Here is a 27,022-nt window from a genome sequence, read left to right as displayed (position 1 = left end):
TGTAACACTGCTCCTGCCCCCCCTGACAGTGGCAGATAGATATCTATCACTATTGTAGGAACCCAAAAATACAAGCCATTTTCTATGGAATAATATCCAAGAAGTAACCCACTCTTCTGCCTACAATGTTTTTGAAACAAATAACTTTCACTAATGTATAAATTCTCCAGAGGAGTTTGATCACAGAGGCTAATAATATCAAAGCTTCTTCAGATATATAGTATCCCAAAGTCTCATAACACCAACATTTCTCTCTCTCTTTGTATACTGCCATGCCACACCTCCGTCTGGTTCGTGCTCCGTGACCGCTCTCATTATCTCCTTTGCCATTTCGAAAATGGCACCCCACCCACAACTGCCTAGTCCCGCCTAATGGCCACGCTGGCCCTGCTTCTTCCCAAGGAAGTTCAGAACAGTAAAACAGAGAAGAGAATGTGAGGCATGTCGAGCACCGTGCTCCACAGACAAAAGGTCTGCAAGGATGGGTGGAGACCAAAAGTAATTTCTCTGTAGTGCTGCTCCATGCACCAGGCTCCAAAGCACCAAGAAACTTTCAGCTAATCGTCTAGCACCATTGTCTGGCATGCTTCCTCACTGGTCTTTCAACTTCACCTGCACTCAGAATTGTTCGAAACTACCTGGAAATGTGAAGCCTGGAAGGAACTAAACATTTAATAACATACATTTTGCTGAAGAAAAGTGGTTTCTAAAATACTACACAAATCCTTACTTTAGGCTGAGAAAATTGTTGCGACCGTCACTGCCTGACGTCTCCACTCTGCCCACCTTACCTCTTTTGCGACTCCCTCTTTGATTGATGGAAGTTTGGCTGCCACTGCGTCATCTTGCCAGCCTCCTCCGGCATCCCCGGACCGGCTAGACGCTGCCTTCCGCCATGTTCTCCTGAGGCCTAAGGGCGTGCGCGCGGCGCGGCCCCGACTCAAGTACCAGCTGTGGCGTGAACCTCAGGGGTGTCCCCCTGAGATGACGTCATCCTCACCGGATACTTAAGGTCTTCGTTTTTGCTAGCTATTCGAGTTACCAAGAGCTTCCTCCAGGTATGGCTGCGGATGGGATTCGCTCTCTGCATACCTTGCTACTCTGCCTCCTCGGACTTTACCAGGGGTACCCGCTCCTCAGGGGCCTCGCTCTGTCGCTTACTTTTCAGGTCGCAGTCTGGAACCGGTACTCGCTCCTTGAGGGCCCATGTTCCCGGCCCTGCTACCGAATACTACTTCTGCCAGGAAGTCACCGCTGCCTTCAACACCAGGGAGTTACCATCTCTCTCTCTCTCTCAGAGCTCAGGTACTCGCTCCTTGAGGGCCTTCTTCATTCCAGCCTCTGGGCTGCCTCAAGAGACTATTGTGTGAGAGTTACCATCCAGGTTCTGTTCCTGAACTCTGCATACTCTGCCTACTCACTATATTTAGTTTCTCTCAGCTCAGCCATCCTGGGATCGCTGTTCCAGTGCCTGAGGGACTACAGCCCAGCAGGGCTCTTCCAGCTCACTACTGCCACCTCTGGTGGTTCACTATACAATTTAATAAAAGATCTAGTGTGTGTGTCTCCCAACTCTGAGCCTGTCCGATGGCCCCTCTCGGGATCTTCCCCCGTGGGTGTGGTCATCTGCCACCGGCCCAAAGATCCACCCACAAATAAAAATATAGCATGTGCATTTCAGATATCCCTCTGCACTACATATTGCAGGCAGAATAGAGCTGCATTTCCCTGCATTCCTCCCCCACTAGTCCTTTCCAATAGAGGAGAAGAGAAGCAGTTGTATACAGACAGTTTAATTTTTTTTGTAGAGCAACTCACTCCCCCCAAATTCTACTCTACAGCTCCTGCATAAAATAATAACTTAGAAATCTAGCCTTCTCCTATACCGCAAGTAAAGTCATCAGGGATTACTTAGTTCCTGATGAGCTGAGATGTCCACAGCCTCTTACTATTATATAAGGTGGTGTGATCTAGTGGGAAGTGCTTAGATCTAGGGAACAGTAACTTAGGAGCATGACAACTTCCCTGACTCATTTTTAGGGACCTTCATGGGTTTTTTTTCCTGGGAATTTATCAGGGTTTATTATGACAAGAACAAAAACAGGAGAAAAATCAGTAGGAAAACGCGACTTATTTTTCCAGGAAAATATCAGAGAGTTTGCTTTGGTGGACGGAAGCCAGGACAATAAAACAATATTAAACAGATTCTCTCAGGCTGCAGCATCTCTACCTCTACCCCCATCCCCTGCCTAGCATGTCTCTTTCTCCCCCCACACTCTCGAGAATCTCCATCTTCCCGCCCCGTTCATCCTTACTAGCAGTGGCTTCTCTTCTTGCCTTCGTGGGCATACTTACTGAGGCTCCCGCACTCCGCAGCACTGCTTTTCTGCAGAGGCCAGGTAGTTTGCCGGAAGCGCCTCTGGCGGCTAGGCCCACTTCAAATGCTGCATTGGTGGTACCAAGTCAGAGGCATTTTGTCTGCTCAGGGGAAGGGGGAGACTGATCGTGAAACGGCACATCAGCAGCCATGGAGAACAAGTGCTTTCGCTGATAGGGCAGGTAGGATTTGAAACGCTGCAGGTGCTTTGGCCCACACAGGGCAGTTGCTCGAGGCCTTGAGACACTGCAAGCTGTTCTTTAATCAGCCTAAAATTAGGATTAAAATTGGATTAAACCAATAGTTACTTCTAGAAAAATCTGGAAATTTATGGATGAAAATCAGTTTAAACTGAAAACGAAAGGACCCCTACTCATTTTATTCCACTGATGCTGCAACTTAAGTCTCCTCAAAAATCTGCTGTGCTACATACATCGACTGAGCAAGCTTCCACAACTGCAGACCTGGATATGGATACTTGCATATTTCATAAATTATAAAGCACTTTAGGATCCTAACTGGGTGATGTACCAATGCACCATACACATTCAAATTACTATTGAAATTTTCAAAATAAGATGACACTATTCTGGGCAAGAATATCTTTAAACAGAAAAACCACCCTGAAGTCTTTAAGAAAATTCCTGCCTAAAAAGGTTTTTCTCCTGTAAATGCAAGTCACAGAAAAATAACTTCTGGAGTAGATGCTGGTGATTAAAATTAAAAGATTTCTCTCCTGAAGTTACACTTGGAAAATCCAGATTTTTTAATTTAAGTGACTTGCTTTTTTCAAAGCAAAGTTCAAAGTGTATTACATTCAGGAACAGTGGATATTTCCATGCCCAGAGAGCTTACAATCTAAGTACCTGATTCACTAAGGGATTTTCCCATAGACCTAAAAGGGGAGAAAAGCCTTAATAAATCTGACCCTACGTTTGTACCTGAAGCAATGGAGGGTGAAGTGACATGACAGATGTCACAAGGCACATCAGAAGGACTTAAACCCTGGCTTTCAGTCTGCTGCTCTAAGCACTAGGCCACTCCCCCACTCAAGTGAGGAATAGAAAGCAAGCGAAATGAGTAATGATATAACTGAAAATGTACTGCTTGGTTTGGGGAAAAAAAAAAATAAACCCTTACAAGTTTATCTAAAAACTTCATAAAAATTGGTTTTCTTGCCCATCCGGACACTCTCTATATTTCCATTCGTTTTAAAACAGCTGTCTTTTCCAGGGCTAGGGCTGTCATGCTTGTTATCTCTGCCCAAGACACCTAAGCCATCATGAGGCCCCTTTCCTCATCCTTGCTGTCGGACCAGCAGAACTCACGTTCCATAATGCAAATAAAGAGGATGTGGAGGAGTCTCCAAAATAAATGTTTAGGGGCTAGAACTCACTGAGAAAGCAGCCTTCATAGTCCCCCGAAGGAAAAGAAGTTCAGCGATTGCTCTTTGGCAACACCTACAGGTCACCATCAGGGCCCAGAATTACATCACAATGCATTGCTCCCAGCCAGCCAATAACCATCAGTGCAGTGGCTAAGCTAATGGAAGTGGGCGGAGATATAAAATAAGAACAAAACCCCTGTGCAAATGCACTTGAACACTCATTGACCCAGTTGAACTGGAAGCCCAAAAGGAACAGAAGGAAACTGCCAGGTCAAAAACAGAGGAGAAATCTATTTCTTAAACAAGATGTGTGTCTTTTCACCCAATCTGCAAAAGATGAAAGAAACCAACTGTTTTACCCAACCAGGGGACTACAAATTCACGGGCTGCCTCGCTCCAATTTCACCAACTTTAAAAGAGTAGTGGTACAGTTACTTTAAAAGGACACCAACCAACTCCCTCATCTTCAACCACCAGATTACACGGCATGCAGTTATAGCAGCCTTCTCTGCAACAGCAGAACAAATCGTTCTCTAACAATTTAATTTCAAACATCCACATATAGCACTAAGCATTCATAAACTTGTAAAATCAATCAATCATCTAAAAAATTGTTGCATGCAATTACAGGCAGAAGTAGACTGCTCACATCAGAGCAAAGAGAAGGCCAGGAGGACATTAGGGACTACAGGGACTGCAGGAGAAAATGCACAGGACTGAATGGGGCCAAGGAAGAAAGACAAATAAGCTTGGGACAACTGAGGTAGGGAGGGGGAACATCATCAGTATAATTGATAATTGCTTAGTAGAAGATCAGTCGTCAATGATAAACACATAGTGACAATTAAAAATGTTTCAGTTCTTGATATACTCATCTGCTGCTCAGTTTATCCACTGGTGTTATGTTTTCCAGATGGCGGTTATTATGGAAAGTACGTCCTAACTGGAATGTAGTACATTTGTTTCCCAGATTTCAACAAGCAGCTCACAGGAGCTCAATGCCTGCCGTAAGAGGAAAACTGAAATAGGAGCCGTACAATGCAGACTGAATGTCAACTTCAATACCAGTAGTTGTCTAAAAATTATTTCAGAGCTTAAATTAGCCAGTAAAGCCTCACACTCAATTATGTGCCTTTCATTGACAAGAAGAAAGGTCAAACTATATTCAATATTCCGAGTACCTGACAGCAAGGGACATAATTTGCGGTACAGTCAAATACAAATAATTTTGACTTTGGCCTTGTAGTTCTTCTTTTCCCTTCCAGCTTTTCCCTTCCAGCTCAGTTAAAACCCCTGCTGGATCCTGACACCAAGAGTTTTCACAAGCTACGCAGATAATTTTTTTCTCCTGTTTTAACAGACCCTTCCACCCACCTGTTCCTAGGAGCAGCCTTGGTTCTGAGGACAGAAGACATACACTAGGGCTCCTGAATCACAGGCTCTCAAGCAGGCCACGAGGGATCGTGTCCTCAATGACCAGGACTCCCTCTCTCCACAGCATCCCCAGCCAACTCCGATGTGCAGAAGGCCCTATCCGGAAATCAAAATAAGAATTTTCCATAGAAAAGTGCACATCACTTGCTACGGACTAGCAAGCTGGCCCCACAAAGAAAATTTGAATTTAAATCCAATAAACTGATGAAACATGTACTAGATGTTACAATTGTTTGAAATAATTTTTTCAAACTAGCTCTAAAATTATTAAATATAATAATCTTACAAAACAGCTACCCAGTACCAAGAGCTATACTGACGTTTGGAGGATTTTATAAGATTTGCCTTTGAACTCATGGACAGGCAACTTTGGTGCCGCAAACTGGTTGGGTTTTCAAGAAATCCACACTGAATATTTAAGAGATGTATTTGCATCCGTAATTGGCGTGAATATCCTGAAAACCCAGTCAGCTTGCTGAATTTGAGAATTGGGGTTGTCTACTCTTGTTCTATGCTTTGATATTTAAAAACCTGTTCCAGAACGCTTGAAAGTTACTTAGATGGAATAGGGTACTCGGCAATGCAATGTCCCTGCCGTTATTCTGATGTCATAAGTGCCCAGGTTTTTTACCCTCTCAGTCACTGGACCGTAAAGCCCTTCACTCTCCCGACTCGCGCTATCATTGAACACTAAAGCTGAAGCCTGTCTGATCATATTCTAACTGACAAAACCCAAAGCCAAAGGCATTTGAAATAGAAATCTGAGCAGCTATGACCTGGAAGTCAAGGCATACAGGCAGAAATCTAGTCTTCCATTTTTACAGAGGGGCCTTCAGCAGCGTTGAGATGCCCTAAAAAGTTTGAAATAGCAGTCCTTAAGCCCCATAAGCCAGAATTCACAGGTGGATAATAATTCCCTGTCATTTAATAAGCAATTTCTTCAGGAGCAGTGCCTTCCACTCACTGGAAAAAAAAAAAACATTAACAATCAGCAGAGGAGAGGCAGCCAGGCTGCTTTAACTTTGATTAAAACAAGAAGCTGCAAATACTATCACACCTGCCCAGAGCCAAACTGCACATGAGCTGCTGTGGAGAAGCCTGGACATCTGATCCAGAACACATAACATCCTTCTGACAGTTGTAAATATTTTATATTCTTACAGAGGGCTTAAAGGACCTCAGGTAGCAGTATAAAGCAGTCAAAAAGAAATAAAAATGTTCTCCTGACTTAAATGGATGCTTTAAGCCTGTTGAGTAACTCTCAAAGTGCAACGTTCTGATGTTACCAACACATTTAACTGAGAAACATGACAAACAGGCCCGGGAAACTGGTAAGCAACACAGAATTTAACTTTCAAGCTTGGCTTGCAGATGACCGTACCCATATTTACAAACACCACCTTAGTCTTCAGTCAATTTAATTTCTCCTACCCAACGAGCAACTGCTGCTTCAATACACCTCAAAGAACTGGACTGGGTAGTCCCCAAGCTTGACAGTCACAAACCACAAGTCAAGAAAGTTGTATCGGGTGCATTCTACCTACAAGAAAGATCGTTTGCACTTAAATATGTCATCAAACATAAATCTTACATAATTTTATTTTCAGTGGTGCAATTCTAAATGATGGTCCTGATGCATTCATGCATAAGATCTGGCTTTCTTCAAATTAAAGATGAAGGAAGTTTGGCTTATTCAAGAGTATGTTTATCCCCCTATTCAAAATATTTTCTATCTGCCATCTAATAAGAAGACAGATACAACACAGCAAGATGTTTCATTGAACTTAACTGAGTTCTTAGGGAACTCTTCTTTGCAATCTCATAACAGGGCTATCTTGCTAATTTCCTTTATGTTTCTGTAGGATCGAGATACTTTACGCTTGTTTTTTTCGAAATCGTGAAGTTTTGTTTAAAGGGGAAAAGATTTGGATTTTTCCTGACCTTGCTTGAGTCACTCAAGAGCGCAGGAAAAAATTCCTTGTTATAAGACCTGAGATGTTGGCTTTAGGAACCTCTTGTATTTTAAGACACCCATACAAATGTATTGTAATGTTAAATGCTACTAAATATAACTTTTTTTTTACCCTGGGCAACTGAGAGACTTCATCTGGGCCAGACATCCTGCATCTTATGAGCCTGCTTTTGATGTGTTTATTATAAAACGGGGCAGCGTTGATTTTAGATAGTTATTTACTTGTATTATATTTATTTATTTATTTATTAACTTTTATTTACCGACATTCGTGCAGCACATCATGCCGGTTTACAAAGAACTCAGATGGGCGATACAATAAAACATTAAAACAAAACGATGTATAAAGAATAAAATAAAGTAAAACCATAACAATGTAACCTTGGAACAACATACTATTTCTTACAAAAGTACACATTAACCGATCATGATCAAAAAATAAATTAAATTAAGCCGTAGGGGAATGTTGTTTCTTCTAGGGTATCCATGGGAGGGGCGGGGGGAAACTTAGGATGGGGAGGGGGAAATTCGAACAGGGGGGGCTGGGGAGAAATTAAGTTTGGTTTGTGTCGGGATAGGCCTGTCGGAATAGCCATGTTTTGACTCCTTTCTTGAAAATTTGCAGGGATGTCTCTTGGCGTAGGAGGGTGGGGAGGGAGTTCCAGAGGGTGGGGGCAGCGATGGAGAAGGCTCTCTCTCTGGTGTGAGTAGAATGTGCTGCCTTTAGGGATGGGGTGTGTAGAGTACCTGCATGGGTTGTTCTTGTGGGTCGGTCGGATGACCGGTAACGAGGCATTTCGTCGAGCCAGGTGTGATTATGTTTGTGTAGGGAATTGTGAAGGATGGTGAGGGTTTTGTATTGTGAGCGGAAGGAGATGGGTAACCAATGTAGGTCTTTTAGTATGGGGGTGATGTGTTCCCTTTTTTGTGTGCCTGTTATGATTCTAGCCATGGAGTTTTGCAGAATTTGGAGGGGTTTGATGGTGGTGGCGGGGAGTCCTAGCAATAGGGAATTGCAATAGTCTAGTTTTGTGAGCATTGTGGTCTGTACGACTGTGCGGAAATCGTGGGTGTGGAGGAGGGGTTTGAGTTTTTTTAAGATGTTAAGTTTATAGAAACCCCCCTTTAATAGGTTTTTGATGTGGGGTTTGAAACTTAGGTGTTGGTCTATGTAGACGCCCAGATCTCTTACAACCTGGGTCTGAGGGGTGGCTGTGGTTGTATTTTGGGGAGTGTTCTGTCGCATGGGGAGAGTGAAACATTCAGGCTGCTTAGAAATGACGAGTAATTCTGTTTTTGACGAGTTTAGAGCTAGATGGAGTTCGGATAGTGAGGCGCTTATGGTGGCAAGGCAGGATTCCCAGCGTTGCAGAGGTTCTTTTATGGATCCCTGAAACGGGATGAGAATCTGTACGTCATCTGCATACAGGAAGAATTTCAGGCCCAGTTTGGAGAGAAGGTGGCATAGGGGTATGAGATAAATATTAAACAGGGTGGAGGATAAGGATGATCCCTGGGGTACGCCCTGCGTGATAGGTATGTGTGAGGATTCGTGCTTGTCGATTTTTACTAGATACTCTCTGTGTGTGAGGTAGGAGGAGAGCCATTATATGGCCGATTTGTCCTAAAGCCATTTTCTTTTCCCCCCCAACGTATTTTTGTTTACCATGAGGACATCGCTGTTAAATTTACGCATTTGTTTAATGTCTAGATTGTTTCTTCTTTCCTTTTCAAGCATTGTATCCTCGGTTTTTCTTTAATCCAAATACAAATCATATTTGAATTAAAAGTCAAACTTCAATAAAAATAAAGTTAAAATAAGAAGATCTGGTTTTCTTTCGGCACATTTTAAACAATGTAAAGGGATGAGAAATTTTAGGAATGCTTGCATCTTAAAACTTCTTAGTCTAAAACGGGGGCAGGCAACTATAGAACTGGAATGCCACAACAGTACGGAAGTGTTCAGAATGTCTGCAATGAATATGCATGACATATTTGCATATAATGGAGGCAGTGCATGCCAATCTCTCTCATGTATATTCACGTTGGATATCCTGAAAGCCAGACCTGTTTGAGGCACTCCAGGACTGGAGCTGCATTTTTACTTTTCCTAGATGAATACAACACTATTTTTGCTCATCAAAAAAAGTAGAAAAGAGGTGGTATACAAGTAAGCTGTGGATAATATGATACATTAATTTGGTCTAAGAGGCCACTGGCTTTCCAGAAACGCACTCTGAACAAATTGCTTTCTATCTAAGGGAACTAATCCGGCAACCATTCTATTTTGTTCTACTTTTTAAAAAATGGACTCAGGTACCCTCCTTAAAGGTGAAATTTAAAAGCCTGTCACATGCCAAAACCAGAGATAATCACACCGAGGGGATTTTAAAAGCCATTAGGATTTGTGCGTACTTGCTCCTATGAGCACAAATGAAGAGTTCAAAAAAGGGGCGGGGTATGGGTGTGGTCTAGGTGGGACGTGGGCGTTCCTGGATTTTAACTTGAAATTAGCACATAAATACTTATGCGCACAGGGGCACGCCAGGGTCCCCAGCTGTGTAACTTTACTTCTGTTACAGATTACATGTAAATTGTAAAACAAAAAAATTCTAGGCAGATAAGTTAGGTTTTAGAGGTTGGGTCTAACAGGGAAAAGGGAGGCTATTAAACTACGGGGGGAGGGAGGGGGGGGGGGAGTGAACTGGGAAAACTGGTAATGACATCAGTGCACATGTCTTTTAAAATCCACCCACTTACATGATAAAAGCAGCATTTGCACACGTCCACTAAAATTGCACACACATGTGCACGGTCAAGCTATTTTATAACCTGTGCATGTTATAAAATGGCCATATCCCAAATGGGCACACTTGTGCATCGGTTTAAAAGTTACAGTCTTAGCCTTTAAGTTCCCTGAGGCAGGGACTCTTTGTGCCTATATGTACGGTAATTTGTTGTAAATCCGCTTTGAAATGCCTAAAAGAGTATAAAAAGCAGATAAAAAATAAAAGTGCCCTGGCTGAGGGTGTTATGTAATTGCCAAAGAAATAATAATAATTCAAGATTTAAAGTGATGGACCTGTCAATTTGAAATGCCAGTCAGTTCATGTAATCTTTTTCTCCTAAAAGAGAAGTTAATGTGAATTTCTTTGGGACTCAAACCTAAACTCCTTTTAAAAATGGATCGACAAACAGACATAATCTAAATACTAGGATGGTAAACAAAACAGTCAAAGAAAGACAGACCTAAACACTATGAAAACACTGCCCATGCCTTAGGCAGTCCTCCTACAACAGATGATCACCACCAAGACACCCTGATGGGCAGAATCGCACTGAGGTGTGGCTCTGCATCACAGGGAAGGATCTACAGCAGGTTCCACACCCTGTAATACAGACTAATTTTGTCATGCCCCAGCTGTCAAACTAGAAAGAAAGATGAACCAGGGCAAAGCCCATTAAAAAAAAAAAAAAAAAGTGGGAGAAAGAAAAAACAGGTCTGATCACCCTTCTTGCATGAATATAAAACTCTGTCCTCATCAGAGCCCACACTGCCAAATAAGGGTAATCTATTATAACGACTCAACACATCTGCTTAAACCAGCCTTGATGACAAGCTTTTTAAAATTCTCTATCTATTGTTAATCGAAATGGAGAGAGCACTGCTTATCACAAACAGATAAAAGGGTCATGCACATAACTATTCAGAGCACTTTTAATAAAATCATTTAGCAAAAGCCAGATCTCACAAGCATGAAAAATTGATGGGTTTCTTTCATACGGAAAAAAGAAATTAAAAGAAAAAAGCTTTCATGGAAAATATTATTTATAAAGCCACTTTGATTTAGCAGCTGGCAGCATTCTAAAGAGCTCAAGCAAGAACTTCATGCAATGCAAGCAAAGTTCACCCGTGGCTGGACTGTAAAAATGATTTTAAGGACTGCTTGGCTCTGTTGCTCAGAAAGAGCAAGGAGAGGATTGGAGCAGAGTCCGAGGCTCACGAACCCGGCACCAGAGATACTACAAAGTCTACATACCCAGCAGGACGCAGGCTATATCCAGGGCCACGAAGGGCAGCCTGCTCTTGTCAAACATTCTGCTGCCTTGTCTTCAGAGAGAATTCTGGGGAACGAAGAATCTTGCGGGACTTCCTAAAGTTGAAAACGTTGCCAACCAGACCTCCCTTCCAAAAAAAGGTCACAAACCACCAGGCAAGCTTACAATCTCAATTAAAAGGAAAAAAAATCAGGGATAAAGTAAGGTGACAGCAGTTGGTTATAATCTGCTTTAGACTATCCCGTATCCAAGTCCAAGCAATGGCGACTCGACCATGCCAGCCCGAGCCTGAAATAAAAACTCCAGCTGCAGCCTCTTGTCAAAGTCCCACGGAACAAGCGGAATACCAGCACCGAGCGTGAGAGCCCACCCAGAGCGCTACTGCAACTGCTGTCACCGGCCACTGGTCAGGATTAAAGAGCTCAGAGCATGTTTTGTTCCAGCCGGGAGGGGCGGAGCAGGAGAGAAGAGGACGAGATGCCGTAGGAACACCACCCCCCCCCTCTCTCTCAACCCCCGCACGGCCGCACTCGCCCTGCCCCAAGTCAGCGCACACAGCGGGGCGGAGAGTGCGCGCGCCACAAAAGCCTACAACCGCCAGGACCAATAGGCTTCCGGGTGACTCGGACACCTTTAGGCTCCGCCTCTCCTCCCAAGAGACGAGGGGTGGTGGGCTGAGCTCTGTCACATGACGTGGTCCACTCCTGCCTGGAAGGCTCTGCCACGTGTGACGTAACGGGGGTGGGAGAGGGGAGCGGTAGGGTGCTCGTAATTACTACGGACTTTGCTTTTGGCTGGAAATAACCGACCCCAGCATGGAGCCAGTGCAGGCAGGTTTGGGGAATGCCGAATGTCCCGCGGAGGCAGATGTACGTGCTGCTTGCTGCAGCGGTGACTAGGCTGCAACGTAAGACAATAGTGTTGCTGCTGGTTACTGAGTGCAGGTCTGGCTCTGCCTATAAGGAGAGCAGCTTGTAGGCAGGGACTATCTCAAATTAAAACGCACCTGCTTTTTTTTTTTTTTTTCCATTTGACTTTTATTACAACAAAGGAAGAAAGCCACTAAAATGAAAATTTTAATGTTTTGGGGTTTTTTTTGGTTAAAAGATAAGAGCCATTGTGAAGGGTGATGACACACTAGCAGTTTTGCCTTCGCCCACCCCAACTGTAACCACTAATTTATAAAGCATTTACAATTTTTAGATTTGTTTGTGATTTATAATCGGGGTTTTTTTTTATTTGGGAAAGCTGTGAGGAAAGACAGGTTAAGAGAGACTTTAAAATGAAGTTGGCCATAGAGGCAAAAAGTCATAATAAAAACGTTTTAAAATATATCCAAAGCAAGAAACCAATGAAGGAGTCTGTTGGACCGTTAGATGACAGAGGGGTTAAAGGGGCTCTTAGGAAAGATAAGGCCATTGCAGAAAGACTAAATTAATTCTTTCTTTTTGTGTTTACTAATGAAGATGTTGGGGAAATACTGGTTCGAGAGATGGTTTTGAAGGGTGATGACTCAGATGAACTGAACCAAATCACTGTGAACCTGTAAAATGTAGTAGGCCAGATTGACAAACTAAAGAGTAGCAAATCAACTGGACCGGATGGTATACAGCCCAGGGTACTGAAGGAACCCAAAAATGAAATTTCTGATCTATTAGTTAAAATTTGTAAACTATCATTAAAATCATCCATTGTATGTAAAGACTGGATGGTGGCCAATGTAACCCCAAAATTTAAAAAGGGCTCCAGAGGTGATCTGGGAAACTATAGACCGGTAAGCATGACTTAAGTGCCGGGAAAAATAGTGGAAACTATTCTAAAGATCAAAATAACAGAGCATATAGAAAGACATGGTTTAATGAAACACAGGATGGATTTACCCAAGGGAGGTCTTGCCTAACAAATCTGCTTCATTTTGTTGAAGGGGTTAATAAACATGGATAAAGGTGAACCGGTAGATGTAATGTATTTGGATTTTCAAAAGGCATTTGACAAAGTCCCTCATGAGAGGCTTCTAAGAAAACTAAAAAGTCATGGGATAGGAGGCAATGTCCTTTTGTGGATTAGAAACTGGTTAAAAGACAGGAAACAGAGTAGGATTAAATGGTCAATTTTCTCAGTGGAAAAGGGTAAACAGTAGAATGCCTCAGGGATCTGTACTTGGACCGGTGCTTTTCAATATATTTATAAATGATCTGGAAAGGAATATGACAAATGAGGTAATTAAATTTGCAGATGATACAAAATTATTCAGAATAGTTAAATCCCAAGCTGAGGACCTTACAATACTGGAAGATTGAGCATCCAAATATCAGCTGAAATTTAATGCAGTCAAGTGCAAGGTGATGCATATAGGGAAAAATAACCCATGCTGTAGTTACAGGATGTTAGGTTCCCTATTAGGAGCTACCACCCAAGAAAGAGATCCAGGCGTCATAGTGGATAATACATTGAAATCTTCGGCTCAATGTGCTGCGGCAGTCAAAAAAGCAAACAGAATATTAGGAATTATTAGGAAGGGAATGGTGAATAAAACGTAAAATGTCATAATGCCTCTGTTTCACGCCATGGTGAGACCATATCATGAGTACTATGTACAATTCTGGTTGCCGCATCTCAAAAAAGATATAGTTGCACTGGAGAAGGTACAGAGAAGGGTGACCAAAATGATAAAGGGAATGGAATGGCTCCCATATAAGGAAAGGCTAAAGAGGTTAGGGCTTTTCAGCTTGAAGAAGAGACGGCTGAGGGGGAGACATGATAAGAGGTCTATAAAATCATCAGAAGTCTAGAATGGGTAAATGTGAATTGGTTATTTACTCTTTCGGATAATAGAAGAACTAGGGAGCACTCCATGAAGTTAGTAAGTAGCACTTTTATAACAAATCAGAGAAAAATCTTTTTACACAACACATGATTAAGGTCTGGAATTTGTTGCCAGAGGATGTGGTTAGTGCAGTTAGTGTAGCTGGGTTTTAAAAATATTTGGATAGTTTTTGGAGGAGAAGTTCATTAACTGCTATTAATCAAGTTGACTTAGGGAATAGTCACTGCTATTACTGGCATTAGTAGCATGGGATCTACTTAATATTTGGGTACTTTCCAGGTACTTGTAACCTGGATTGGCCACTGTTGGAAACAGGATGCTGGGATTAATGGACCCTTGGTCTGACCCAATATGGCAGCTTCTTATGTTCTTAACTAAAAAAACATAATCAAACCAGTCCTGAAGACACCAGGCTCAAACCCAAAAATCTTCAATCATTATTGCTCAGTCTCTAGTTTACCTTTTTTTTATCTAACCTAATGGAAAAGTGGACTACCTTCAACAACTAGATTTCCTTGAAGAAAACAACATCCTCCATCCTTAGCACACTAAACAGAATCTAGACTACTTGCCTTAACCAAAAATATTCATCTAAATGCTGACCAAGGTGGAAAGTCCCTCCTGTTCTACTAGATCTGTCTGCTGCCTTTGATATAGTTGACTACCAGCTCCCGGTACAACAACTAAGGGATATTGGCACTGAAGGCATAGCCCTCCAATAGTTTAAATCCTTCCTGCAAAACTAACCTGGGGAGTATCTCCCTTCCATCCTATTCAATATATATAGTCACACAATCTGTGAGCTCATCCAGTCTTCAATATCGACTATCACCATTTTACTGATGATATCCAACAAAACACAAAACTAGGTCCAGACCAAACCTCTTCAGTTGCTAATCTCAGCATCTAACAGCAGTAGCACAATGGCTCAACAACCAAAAACAAACTAAATGTTATGTTTGGAGGCTCGCGGGATGCCTCCGCGAGCCGCTGTTTTCACCTCCAACGCTGATAGACTGCTTTCCTCCTTTCAGCAGCAGTATTCTGCCAAGCCTTGCAGTGAGACACCGCCATTATTGCCGCTCCCAGTTAACCTCAGTCATGTGCGCGCCCATCTGCATATTTAAAGGGCCCGGGTGGGAAATGAGCCACAGGACCCACTGATTACATCACCAGCATTGCCCTCTACAAGGGCTCTCCTGACAGCTAAACTTGTCTCAGTAGGGAGGAAGTGACGTCATCCGACCAAATGGCAACGTGAGTCTAGAGCTCCCCGCTCAGAAGTGAATAAATCCCCCTATAAGTTTGCCATCCGCGGGACTTTCGTCAGACAACTCGCCAGTATTACAAGAGCACTTCACGAGATGTCGGTAAGGAAAAAAATCGTGGACCTATGCCAGTTTTCTTTTGATGGCGAGTCCGACAGAAGAAAGGAAGGCCTAGTAGATTCCGGGCCTGAGGAGACCGCGGTCGCAGAGTGCTCCGAGCAGCAGAGAGCAGGCTCCCTAGCAGTGGGAGGAGGCGCGGTAGACCCTGAGATATCGAGAGCAGACTTTCAGGCATGGTTTAAAGAAATAAGGGATGGAATGGGAGCGCTTAAATCCGAATTTCAGCAATTAGCAGCAGATCTACAGCGCGAGCACGAGGAGCTAGGAGAGCGGGTGGCTGCAGTGGAAAATCAGATGACAGCGCAGGAGACGGCCTTGGATACAGCTCGATCCGAAATTGCTCTGCTTAAACAAAATCAGGAAGACCAGAATACCTGGCTTGATGACCTTGAGAATAGGTCACAGTGTGGAAATCTGCGTTTTCGCAGGATTCCCAAGGGGGAAGCCAATGCAGACTGTGCAAAAGTTGTTAAGGATATTTGCCTGTTGATTCTTCATGAAAATAATGCAGATGACGTACAGAAAGAACCAAAAATCAATCTGGACCGTACACATAGGTCACTGGCCAAACCAAGGGGTAATGTCCCTAGAGACATTGTAGTTAGTTTTCATGAATTTCAACTTAAAGAAAAAATAATAAGAAGTGCAAGGCGCATACCTGACTTACAGTGGCATGGCACCCGAGTTGAAATTTTTCAAGATCTTTCTCTCGTTACAATTCGGAAAAGGCGGGAGTTTCGTGAGTTGCTCCAGGTGCTGAGAGCTAGGGAATATAGATATAAATGGCTGTATCCGTTTGGCTTGCAATTCACCATCAACGGCACTACATCGCAAGCTCAGACTGTGGAGGCGGCAACAATCATCATGTAAGAAGCTGGGATTTTGAAGGGCACGACCCATCAGCCCAAACAGTTAGCACAGCCTAGTCTTTCCCAAGCAGCTCACCAACGATGGCAGAGAGTACCACATGGTGGCAAGCGCTTGAGATGTCATTCTGGCAGAGAAATGGGAACAAGAAGAGCTGATACTTGAGACTATGTGATAATCGTTTAATGGATCCTGGCAGTTTGGACTTCCTGAAAGTGATGCTGCAGCAGGAACGCAAGTTCTTGATGCTGACTTATCCTTCCGACTGGTAGTGGAAATCCAATGGCTCCGTTCAGTCACTAGTATCCTGATGTAATTTCTTATTGTTTCTGAAGAGACTGGTCTGACTTTGGTATTGGTAGAAAGGGGGATGTTCTGTTTAATATTATTAATACATATTGGGGGGCTTCACATGGGGGCTTCACGTGGCTATATGATGGGTGACAGTATTCCTCGGCGAGCAGGGAGGGAGCTGGGGAGGGAGGGGTGTAAAGGGAGGCTGAATGGGTATTGGTGGTTGGGGCAGTGTATGTTAGATGTATGTGGTTTACAAGTTAACATATGGGTGGTGTTGTGTTTTGGACATTGAAACGTGGGCCCTTGGTCGCTGTAAGAGATGGCACCTCGCACAGGGCGGGGCCCTGTGGGGACTTGCAGCGATAGGCTAGCTCAAGGCAGAGATGGACACAGAGAATTAGCTTTTATTGTACTGCAACGTAGATGGTAACCCGAGGAACGGGTGATGACTCTAGCCAGGAGAGGAGGAACCAGATGGTAATGTTCCGTCAGTAGGTTGCAGGGTGGAAAAGGCCGTTCCACAGTCTCACCAGGTCCCAAGAGGGAGATGGGTCCGGCAGTGGTCCGCGAAGCGGGTAGGCCGAGAACCCAAGCTTAGATCAAGAAGCCAATAGATCCGGTAGTAGTCCACGGTGCGGGGTAGGCCGAGGATCTATGGAGCGAGAGATGAGACAATGCAGAGACGGAACAGGAGCGGCAGTACTCACTCTGATGCTGGTAGTTGTAGTAGAAAGGAAACCCCGAGGAGCGGAGGTCCCAGACGAACAAGGCCCCCGAGCAGTGGGTACCATAGACATCCTGGTATTGAGTAGGCAACCCTGAAGGGTAGGTAGGAGCACAGCAAGGCCCTTGAGGAGCGGGTACCTTAGGCGTCCTAGTTGGTAAGAGGAGGGTAAGGAGGAGCGAGGCAAGGCCCCTGTGAAGCAGGTACCTAAGTCGTCCTGGAGCGAGAGTACACAGAGCGGGAGCATCTAGTAACGTGGAGAGCACAGCATGGAGGATTCCTTGCACTACCGGCCTGCTGACAGAAACTGCTGGGAAGATGCCCTCTCCCACTCCTTCAATACGGAGGGAATCCAGGAGCTGCCACAACACATCATTGACCCCAGCCAAGATTGTGGCTGCAGCCACTTACATAACCCCTTCTGGGAAGACAGTGGTGCCTCGATGCCTATGATAAAAAGTTCTTGAATGGGCTCATGACTCCCTTCTCTCTGGTCATCCTGGTATCACCCAGACATTGTGCAATACTATTGTTGATCCTAGTTAAGGACTGACGTTCAACGCTAAGTAGGGTCTTGCCCTACATGTGCCGAATACAAGAGTGTTAAAGCATGACCATGGGGGCTGTTACAGTCTCAGCCAGCTCCCATGAACCCTGAACCTATGTGGCCATGGACATCATCCTTGTCCTTTCTAGTGGCAACAGCACCATATGTGGGACATGGACAGATTCTCAAAGATGGAACACTTCATCCCTCTTTCTGGCCTTCCGTCTGCACCTGAATTGGTCAAACTATTTGTACAGTACATCTTTCGTTTTCCTAGTGTGTAGACAGATGGGTTATGCTCCCCTGCCAGCAGATGGAGCTGGAGCAAGCTGACGTCACAGTATATATACTCCTGCAATGACACCAGCCTGCCAGTATTCTCCATCTCCAGCAGATGGTGGAAGTGCATTTTCCTATGGGGATTGCTTCAGATTTTGGAAGGAGAATTTGAAAAGTAGAAAAAGAAAAGCCCCGCTCTGCTGTGGTGTTACAAGATAGTCCCTCTTCCAGTTGAGAATTCCTGAGATTTCTTAGTCCTTCAGATGTGTGCCCTGATTTAAGCAAGCCTTTGAAGCCTGGCGATGACTATACAGATAGCTTCCTGTTGCACCCTAGTAACACAATCTTCTCTGCTTCTCTCTCAGGAAGTTGATGATTCTGGAGTGAATTCCAGCGCAGTTATGGAACCCACTGCTACCTTTTTAGCAGATGTGGGCTGCGATTTGGTCCATACCTCAGCCAGAGGAGTGGCTTTGCTAGTAGCAGCCAGCCATCAATTATGGTTCCGAAATTGGTCGGCTGATGCAGCCTACAAAGCTAATCTTATGAAAATGCCTTTTAAAGGCTCACTCTTATTTGGGAACAAGTTGGAGAAATTAGCCAGTCCCTCGGTTGCCGGAGGATAGGAAGCAGTTGCAGCATCCCTCTGGTATGAGGGATCATCTCCGGGATTCCAAGCATTTTTGGCACTACAGAGGGTCTACCTTTCAGAGGACACGGCCTTTTGGTGGTATCAGTCTTTTTGTCCCAGACAGCCCAAGAGAGGAGCAGGCTAGGGCAACGGATCCTCCCGAGCTTCCCATTGAAGGTTTGTCGGCCCACTTCCAGGAACCGGAGATAGGAGGACACCTCTCTCTCTTTTATCGGAGGTGGATCAATATCACATCAGATCAATGGATCCTAAAGGTGATATAAGAAGGATATGCGCTGGAATTTTGCAGTATTTCTCGGGACGCGTTCATGGTATCTCCTTGCCACTCCCTGCAGAAGAAGCAGGTAGTGGAATCTATGCTTCTAAGGCTCCTCTGGCTAAGGGCTGTGGTTCCTTGCCTATGTCTCAAGAAAGTGTGGGGTGATATTCCATTTATTTTGTTGTGCCCAAGAAGGAGGGCTTCTTTCATCCCATCCTGGATCTCAAAAGAGTCAAACGTCATTTGAGGGTGACTTATTTTTGCATGGAAACCTTATGCTCAGTGATAATGGCCATGCAGTCGGAATTTATGACCTCCCTGGACTGTCCAAGGTTTACCTTCATATTCCTATCGGTTTGGAGAACCAACATTTTCTGCCTTTTGCAGTGTTGGGGGCGCCATTATCAGTTTTGGGCGCTGCCTTTTGGTCTAGCCACTGTTCCCAGAATGCTTTCCAAGGTTATGGTAATAGTAGCAGTGGCATTGAGAAGATATGGGATCCTGGTACACCCGTATTTGGATGACTGGCTGATTCGAGCCAAGCTTCAGGAAGAGAACCTCCTGGTGACCCGCAAGATGATCTCCTTGTTGCAGGAGCACAGATGGTTGGTGAACCTGGCCAGCAGTCTTCAGCCATCTCAGTCATTGGAGTATCTGGGTGTTTGGTTTGACATGAGGCAGGACAAAGTTTTTGTGCTAGAAGTTCGGAGTCAGAAATTGATGTCACAGGTGTGTCAGTTGGTAAACATTATACGCCTGACAGTGTGGTCCTATCTACAGATGCTCGGTTTGATGGCGGCAATCCTGGAAGTGGTGCCGGGGGCGAGGGCGCATATGCATCCTCTTCAGCGCTCACTACTGTCTCATTGGAACCGGCAGTCTCAGGACTATTCGGTTCGGCTCCACTTGATGGAAATCTGCTCTCGCCTCCAGTGATGGTTGCAGGAGACTCATCTGAGAAAGGGTGTTTCCTTGACCCCCCGAACTGGTTGATACTTACAACAGCTATGATTCTCCAAGGTTTGGGGGCTCACTTTCAGGAGCTGATGGCTCATGGACGTTGGAATGCTGAAGAGTCCCTCTGGAATATCAATCGCCTGGAAGCCCAGGCGGTCTGGTTGGCATGCTTGCAGTTCAGCCACAGACTGCAGAGTCAAGCATTCCAAGTGATGTCAGACAACGCAACGACAATGGCCTACATCAATTGACAGGAAGAACCCAAGAACCAGAAAGTGTCGCAGGAAATAGACCAACTTATGGAATGGGCAGAATGACATCTACAGATGATTTCAGCCTCTCACATTGCGGGAAAAAACAACATAAGAGTAGATTTTCTCAGCAGAGAGAGTCTTGACCCAGGAGAACGTGTGTTGTTGAATAAGGCATTTCAGTTGATAGTGGATTGCTGGGGCCTTCCTTTCTTAGACCTGCTGGCGACTTCTCACAATTCTTCAGTCACAGAAGAGATCTGTGGCCCCTGGGCATACATACTGTCATACAGGTCTGGCTGGAAGACAAGTTGTTTTATGCCTTTCCTCCATGGCCCTTGTTGGGCAGGATAGTTTGCAGGATCGAATGCCACAAGGGGACGGTTCTCCTGGTGGCACTGGATTGGGCCAGATGACAGTGGTATAAAGATCTGCGAAGACTCCTGGTGGAAAACCCTCTTCGTCTTCCACCGCACAAGAAACTGTTGCAGCAGGGACCTGTCCTTCACGAAGATCCAACTATGTTTTGTCTTACGGTTTGGCCTTTGAGAGGGCTCGCTTGTTGAAATATAGATATTCTTCTGCGGTGATTGCTACCTTGCTCCACGCTCTGAACTTCTCCACTTCCTTGGCCTATGTGCGGGTTTGGAGAGTGTTTGAGGCCTGGTGTGAGGATCAAGGTATTCTTCCCCATTTTGTTAAGATCCCGCTCATTCTGGAATTTTTTGCAGGATGGGTTGAATAAAGGATTGGCCCATAATTCCTTGATGGTACAGGTTGTGGCTCTTGCCTGTTTCAGGAGCCCGGTAAATGGTGATTCCTTATCGTCTCATCCTGATGTGGCCCATTTTTTGAAGGGATGAAGCATCTTCGGCCTCCCTTGAGGTTACCAGTTCCATCGTGGAGTCTTAATTTGGTATCAGAATTCTGGCAGGCCCTACGTTCCAACCCCTGAGTAGCTTTTCCTTGTGGTTATTGACCTTGAAGACAATGTTCCTGGTAGCTATATGTTCTGCGCATTGAATTTCTGAGCTGCAGGCCTTGTCTTACCGGGAGCCATTCCTTCGGGTGACTCCAGGGGCGTTACAACTGCGTACTGTTCCATCCTTGGTCTCGGAATTTCATCTAATCAGTCCATTTCCTGGATATTGGCAGAAGAGGACACTCAGTATGATGTGATGAAATACTGGATGCTAGAAAAATTCGAAACAGCCTCCAGTACTTTATATCAGGGAAGGGATATGGACCAGAAGAGAACTCATGGGAGCCAGCCTCCAACCTCCAAGCCCCCCAGTTGATTCCTGTGTTCCACTGGAAGCTCCCCAGGAACCCAGACCCAGAGGACAGGGAGGAGACTTTGGGGAGGGGGAACTGTTATGTTTGGCATCTTGCAGGAAGCCCTGTAAGTCTCCACTCTCACCTCCAATGCTAACAGACAACCTTCTTTACTCCAGCAGTGGGACGCCTCCAAACCTCACAGCGGGACACCAACATCATTGCTGCTCATGGCTGCTCCTAGGCGCGTGCATACCCAATCTCTGCCTATTTAAAGGTCTGCAGCAGGAAATGAGCCACAGCATCCACTGATTAGATCACCAGCATTGCCCTATATAAGGGCTCTCCTGACGGCTCACCTTGCCTCAGGAACAGGTCCCCTGATCTACCTTGTGTACCATGCATATTGCAAGTCTGTTTTACCTCTCTTCCTGACTTGCTTCTTTTCACTTTGTCCATCCTTGCCTTGTTCCCCTTGCCTTATCTGTTCCTTGTTCCCCTTACCTGCTTGTGCCCTGCCTTGTTTCACCTGCCTTGTTCTTGCTTCATGTCCTCTTCGGCTTGACTTTTTCGATACTGATCCTGGCCTGGATTCAGATCTTCTTTGATTGCTGCCTGAATATGACCCTTCACTTTGGATCCAACCCTGCTCTGTCCGCCACCTGCCCTGTCCTCTGGCCTGTTCTCCGTACTTGCTGTTTTAATGTCTGCTTCAACCCCTGGCCTGTCACCCGTTTCTGCTATCTACCATCTGCCCCAACCCATGCTCAATCTTGGACTTGCCTCTGGACCGCCCTAGAAACCCACCTAAGACTTGCTGGCCACCAGAATCCAAGGGCTCAACTTGTGGGGGAGGCAGGTGGTATAGGCAAAGTTTCAGCTGGTCCCACCACAGGGCACTGCGCCAGCTGTTGGTGTGGGCCTAGTAGTAGCACCAACCACACTACAGCACTAAGGGTCCACTCTTCCAACAAGCATTACACTAAACCCCACCAAATCTGAACTCCTCTAGTTAAGCTGACAAAACCACCCCTTCATAGTGCTTCCCTCTCTCTCAGGAACCCCCTTACAACCCAAAGACTCAGTACAGAGTACAGGAGTTCACTTAGACCACAACCTTATAGTGGAGTCCCACATCAAAGGTGGTGAGAACCTCCTTGATGTACCTACACCAGATCCACCAACTGCGAAACTTCTTTGAGAAATACAACCTTGCTACTATTATACATGCATTAATCACCAGCCGCATGGACTAATGTAATTCTCTTTTTGCCGGCCCTTCACAATACAACCTCAAATGCCTCCAGCTTGTACAGAGCTTTGGAACCAAAGCAACATACCACATAAGGCTGATTCTGATAAAGCTGTATTAGCTCCTAGTCGAATACAGGATACAATTCGAAACTCTCTGCCTGGCCTTCAAGTATGTGAACAAATTGGTCCCTGAGTATCTCTCCCAGTTTTATTCCCCTACCACCCACAAGAGACCTTTGATCTTCCCAAAATGGCCATCCTCTCTTTCCTTCCTTTAACAATTGCAAAATTCAGTAGTGCAAGATTGTAGGCTGTTATGGCTGCCGGCTGCGGCAGCCCGCAACCGGCACCCACCACTTACCGGCACAGGCTTGCTGCTCCGGGGGCGCTGGCTGCGACAGGCAGCCGTCCCCGGTGTTGCTCCTCTTGGCAGTTCCGGCTGCTGCCGGGCTAGGCCTCATCTCTGGCCTGCCTTCCCTTCCTGATGCTGGCTCCTCCCTCACCGGGCCTCCCTAGAGCCGCGCGCGCGGTCTCTCTCTCTCATTTAAAGGGACCACGTCAGGAAATTGTCACGGTCCCTCCCTCGGGCCCCTCTTGGCTTGGTTCCATTTAAGGCAAGGTCTACCCCTCAGACCTTGCCTTTGTTTCTTGGCTCCTGGACCGTGTTTCCTGTTCCTTCTCGGAGGATCACTCCTGAATTCTGCGCATTCCTTGACTCTTCTGGCTGTTGACCCTTCGCCTGGAACTCGACTTTGTAGATTGCCGCCTGTTCTGATCTTCCGCCTGGAATCGACTCTGCTTTCTGCCGCCTGGTCCCACCCAATGCCTGGGAGTCCGCCCTCGGGTCCTGACCCTTGTCGGGTCCTTCACTGTCAGGTCCAGGTCGGCTGCGGCCCTCGCTCTTCTCTTCAGACTGTCGCCCTCTGGTCCCAGATCGGGGAATTCCTTCAAGCTCTTCATCCACATTCAGAGATCCCACATAAGTCCAGTCGGCCCTGGCACCCTAGGGCTCAACCCAAGGGGAACGTGGCTGGTAGTGGTGAAACTCCTATGGGGGTCTCTGCTTCATCCCAGCCTCGCCTTCTGACGGTGGGGACCTGTCGGGGTTCCTTCACAGGTGGTGCCAACTTCACCTCGGACCAGGGATCCACCTTTCAGAATCATAACAGTAAACCAAGGCCATGGATCCGGCGGAGGCGACAGCTCTGCAAGCCATTCCAAGCTTGGTCCAGAAAATTCTGGAGCAACAGCGAGTATTAGAGTCCTTGGCGTCCTCCATGTAGTGGCTCAATGCCCATTTGGATTCGGTGGTCCTGGCTCCCTCAATCCCTCCACCAGCACTGACTCCTCCCGTGATGCAGGAACCCACTTGCCAGGCAATCCCGCTGCCAGCCCCTCCACGCTATGCCGGCAAAACCCCGCCTTTGCCGGGGTTCCTTAATCAGTGCAGTATGCACTTTCGCCTTCAATCCTCCCTATTTCCAGACAGTGTGACTAAAACCATGTACATACTATCCTTGCTGGAAGGCAAGGCCCTGGCCTGGGCCTCCCGGCTGTGGGAGCATTCCGATCCGGTACTGCAAGATCTTCCTCGCTTCTTAAAGCTATTCTGGATGGTGTTTGAGGACCCGGGAAAACAGGTAGCTGCCGGTTCCAACCTTCTGCATATCTGCCAAGGAGGAAATTCTCTTCTGACTACACAATAGAGTTCAGAACCCTAGCTTCGGAACTCCATTGGGAGGAGAGCTGTCTTCGGACCATATTCCTCGATGGACTGTCCGCCAAGATCAAGGATGAGCTGGTGGCCCGGGAGCTCCCACTCTCGTTTGACTCCCTCATTGAGCTGGCAACCAGGATTGACCGCCGCCAGCAGGAAAGGGCTCGTGAATTTCAGGGCTTGAGAAGACGTATGGCGGTTTCTACTCCTCCACGGCCATTTTCCCCCACCTCCCGGCTTTCTCCAACCACCAAGGGGACAGTCGAAGAACCGATGCAGTTAGGACGAGGACCTCTATCCCTGGAAGAACAGCAAAGGCGCCATAAGACGGGCCTCTGTCTCTATTGTGGAAGATCCGGCCACCTCATTGCTCTCTGCCCAATTCATCCAGGAAACTCCAAGGCCTAGGATACACTGGCGGAGTGACCCTAGGCATAACCTCACCTGTTTCCCCACTTACCTTGCCTGTGACCCTCTTCCTGGGAGGTCACAAATTCCCCACACTGGCCCTGGTGGATTCTGGAGCCAGAGGAAACTTTATCCTGCGGGACATTGTAGAACAACTGCTTATCCCTACCTGTCCGTGCCTGAGACCCTTAACTTTCTCTTCCATCCGCGGAGACCCCCTTCTGGGGAGAATAACACACTGCATGGTTCCCCTGGAGTGCCGCATTGCACCGGGCCGTACGGAACACATCATCACCCTATACGTCATCCCGAAAGCCATCCACCCTGTTGTACTTGGCATACCTTGGTTGTAACGTCATAACCCGCAGTTTGATTGGACATCTTTACAACTTTACAACTAATCTGCTGGGGTTCCGTATGCCATGAAACCTGCCTTAAGGGGTTACCCCTTTCCTCCAGTTGTCTCTGCACATTGCTCTTGGAGGGCTGCCAACGCAATACAACCAGTTCGCCGATGTGTTCTCCAAGAAAGCCACAGACACCTTGCCCTCGCATCGAGACTTTGATTGTGCTATTAATCTGGTTCCCGGAGCTATTTGAACATCCAGACACTAGACTTGTTTTACAATTGTAATTTGGAAATTTTCTAATAAAAAATAAAAACAGTTGTCTTGTGTTTTCTCCATATTCAATATCATATTGTTTGAAGACATCTGATCCCTTGTGGCTTTTAGACAACGAGAAGCTCAACCAAGACCTCATTCACTATCGATTGAAATGGAATGAAAAACTGAATATCATCAGCATATAGATGGTAACTTATCCCTAAATTTGCCAAAAATTGACAACGTGGAAATAGATAAATGTTAAAAAGCTTTGCCGATAGTGCTGAGACTTCTGGAACCCTAGTAGATAGTAGTTTCATAATAAAATGAGCATTTCCCATTCAGACAGCTTGTGTATGGATCTTCAAGAAAGATATGCAATGAAGATAAGAACATAAGAAATTGCCATGCTGGGTCAGACCAAGGGTCCATCAAGCCCAGCATCCTGTTTCCAACAGAGGCCAAACCAGGCCACAAGAACCTGGCAATTACCCAAACACTAAGAAGATCCCATGCTACTGATGCAATTAATAGCAGTGGCTATTCCCTAAGTAAACTTGATTAATAGCCATTAATGGACTTCTTCTCCAAGAACTTATCCAAACCTTTTTTGAACTCAGCTACACTAACTGCACTAACCACATCCTCTGGCAACAAATTCCAGAGCTTTATTGTGCGTTGAGTGAAAAAGAATTTTCTCCGATTAGTCTTAAATGTGCTACTTGCTAACTTCATGGAATGCCCCCTAGTCCTTCTATTATTCAAAAGTGTAAATAACTGAGTCACATCTACCCGTTCAAGACCTCTCATGATCTTAAAGACCTCTATCATATCCCCCCTCAGCCGACTCTTCTCCAAGCTGAACAGCCCTAACCTCTTCAACCTTTCCTCATAGGGGAGCTGTTCCATCCCCTTTATCATTTTGGTTGCCCTTCTCTGTACCTTCTCCATCGCAATTATATCTTTTTTGAGATGCGGCGACCAGAATTGTACACAGTATTCAAGGTGCAGTCTCACCATGGAGCGATATAAAGGCATTATGACATTTTCCGTTCTATTAACCATTCCCTTCCTAATAATTCCTAACATTCTGTTTGCTTTTTTGACTGCTGCAGCACACTGAGCCGACGATTTTAAAATATTATCCACTATGATGCCTAGATCTTTTTCCTGGGTGGTAGCTCCTAATATGGAACCTAACTGAGTGACTGTCGGCTTTCCCCCTTGTTCTAGTTTAAAAGCTGCTCTTTGCCAGCAGTTTGGTTCCACTCTGGTTAAGGTGGAGCCCATCCTTTCGGAAAAGTCTCCCCTTTCCCCAAAGGTTTCCCCAGTTCCTTACAAAGCTGTTGCGTTCGTGCCTGCTCTTGCCCTCGCTCCACCCTCTCTACCTCTGAGGCGTCTCCCTTCGGGTCTGATGGACAGTTGCTGCCACGGCTTCTCCTCGCCATTTCTTCCCGGAGTCCCCTGGGCTGGCATGATGCTGCGG

At 45.7% G+C, this 27,022-nt stretch overlaps 1 protein-coding gene and 1 long non-coding RNA gene across 3 annotated transcripts in view; one reads left to right on the top strand and one right to left on the bottom strand.

Moving 5' to 3' along the window:
• PLPP1 (phospholipid phosphatase 1) overlaps window positions 1–11,754 on the bottom strand; it is a 188,708-nt gene extending 176,954 nt beyond the window's left edge. Inside the window, exon 1 of one of the 2 annotated variants that reach the window (XM_029577223.1) lies at window positions 11,211–11,754. In XM_029577223.1, coding sequence (XP_029433083.1) covers window positions 11,211–11,268 — 58 coding nt within the window. In that variant the 5' untranslated portion in view covers window positions 11,269–11,754. The remainder of the gene's footprint in view (window positions 1–11,210) is intronic. The other variant, XM_029577230.1, reaches the window with a different exon arrangement.
• Window positions 11,755–11,943: 189 nt separating this feature from the next.
• The window catches only part of LOC115076118, a 35,179-nt gene continuing 20,100 nt past the window's right edge, over window positions 11,944–27,022 (top strand). Inside the window, exon 1 of the long non-coding RNA XR_003852689.1 lies at window positions 11,944–12,136. This is a non-coding gene — a long non-coding RNA (uncharacterized LOC115076118). The remainder of the gene's footprint in view (window positions 12,137–27,022) is intronic.

The sequence above is a fragment of the Rhinatrema bivittatum genome, chromosome 1 (genome assembly GCF_901001135.1).
Source record: "Rhinatrema bivittatum chromosome 1, aRhiBiv1.1, whole genome shotgun sequence".
In the NCBI taxonomy this organism is placed as follows: domain Eukaryota; kingdom Metazoa; phylum Chordata; class Amphibia; order Gymnophiona; family Rhinatrematidae; genus Rhinatrema; species Rhinatrema bivittatum.
Note: the sequence above shows the minus strand (reverse complement) of the source record. Positions and strands in the feature narration are given on the sequence as shown.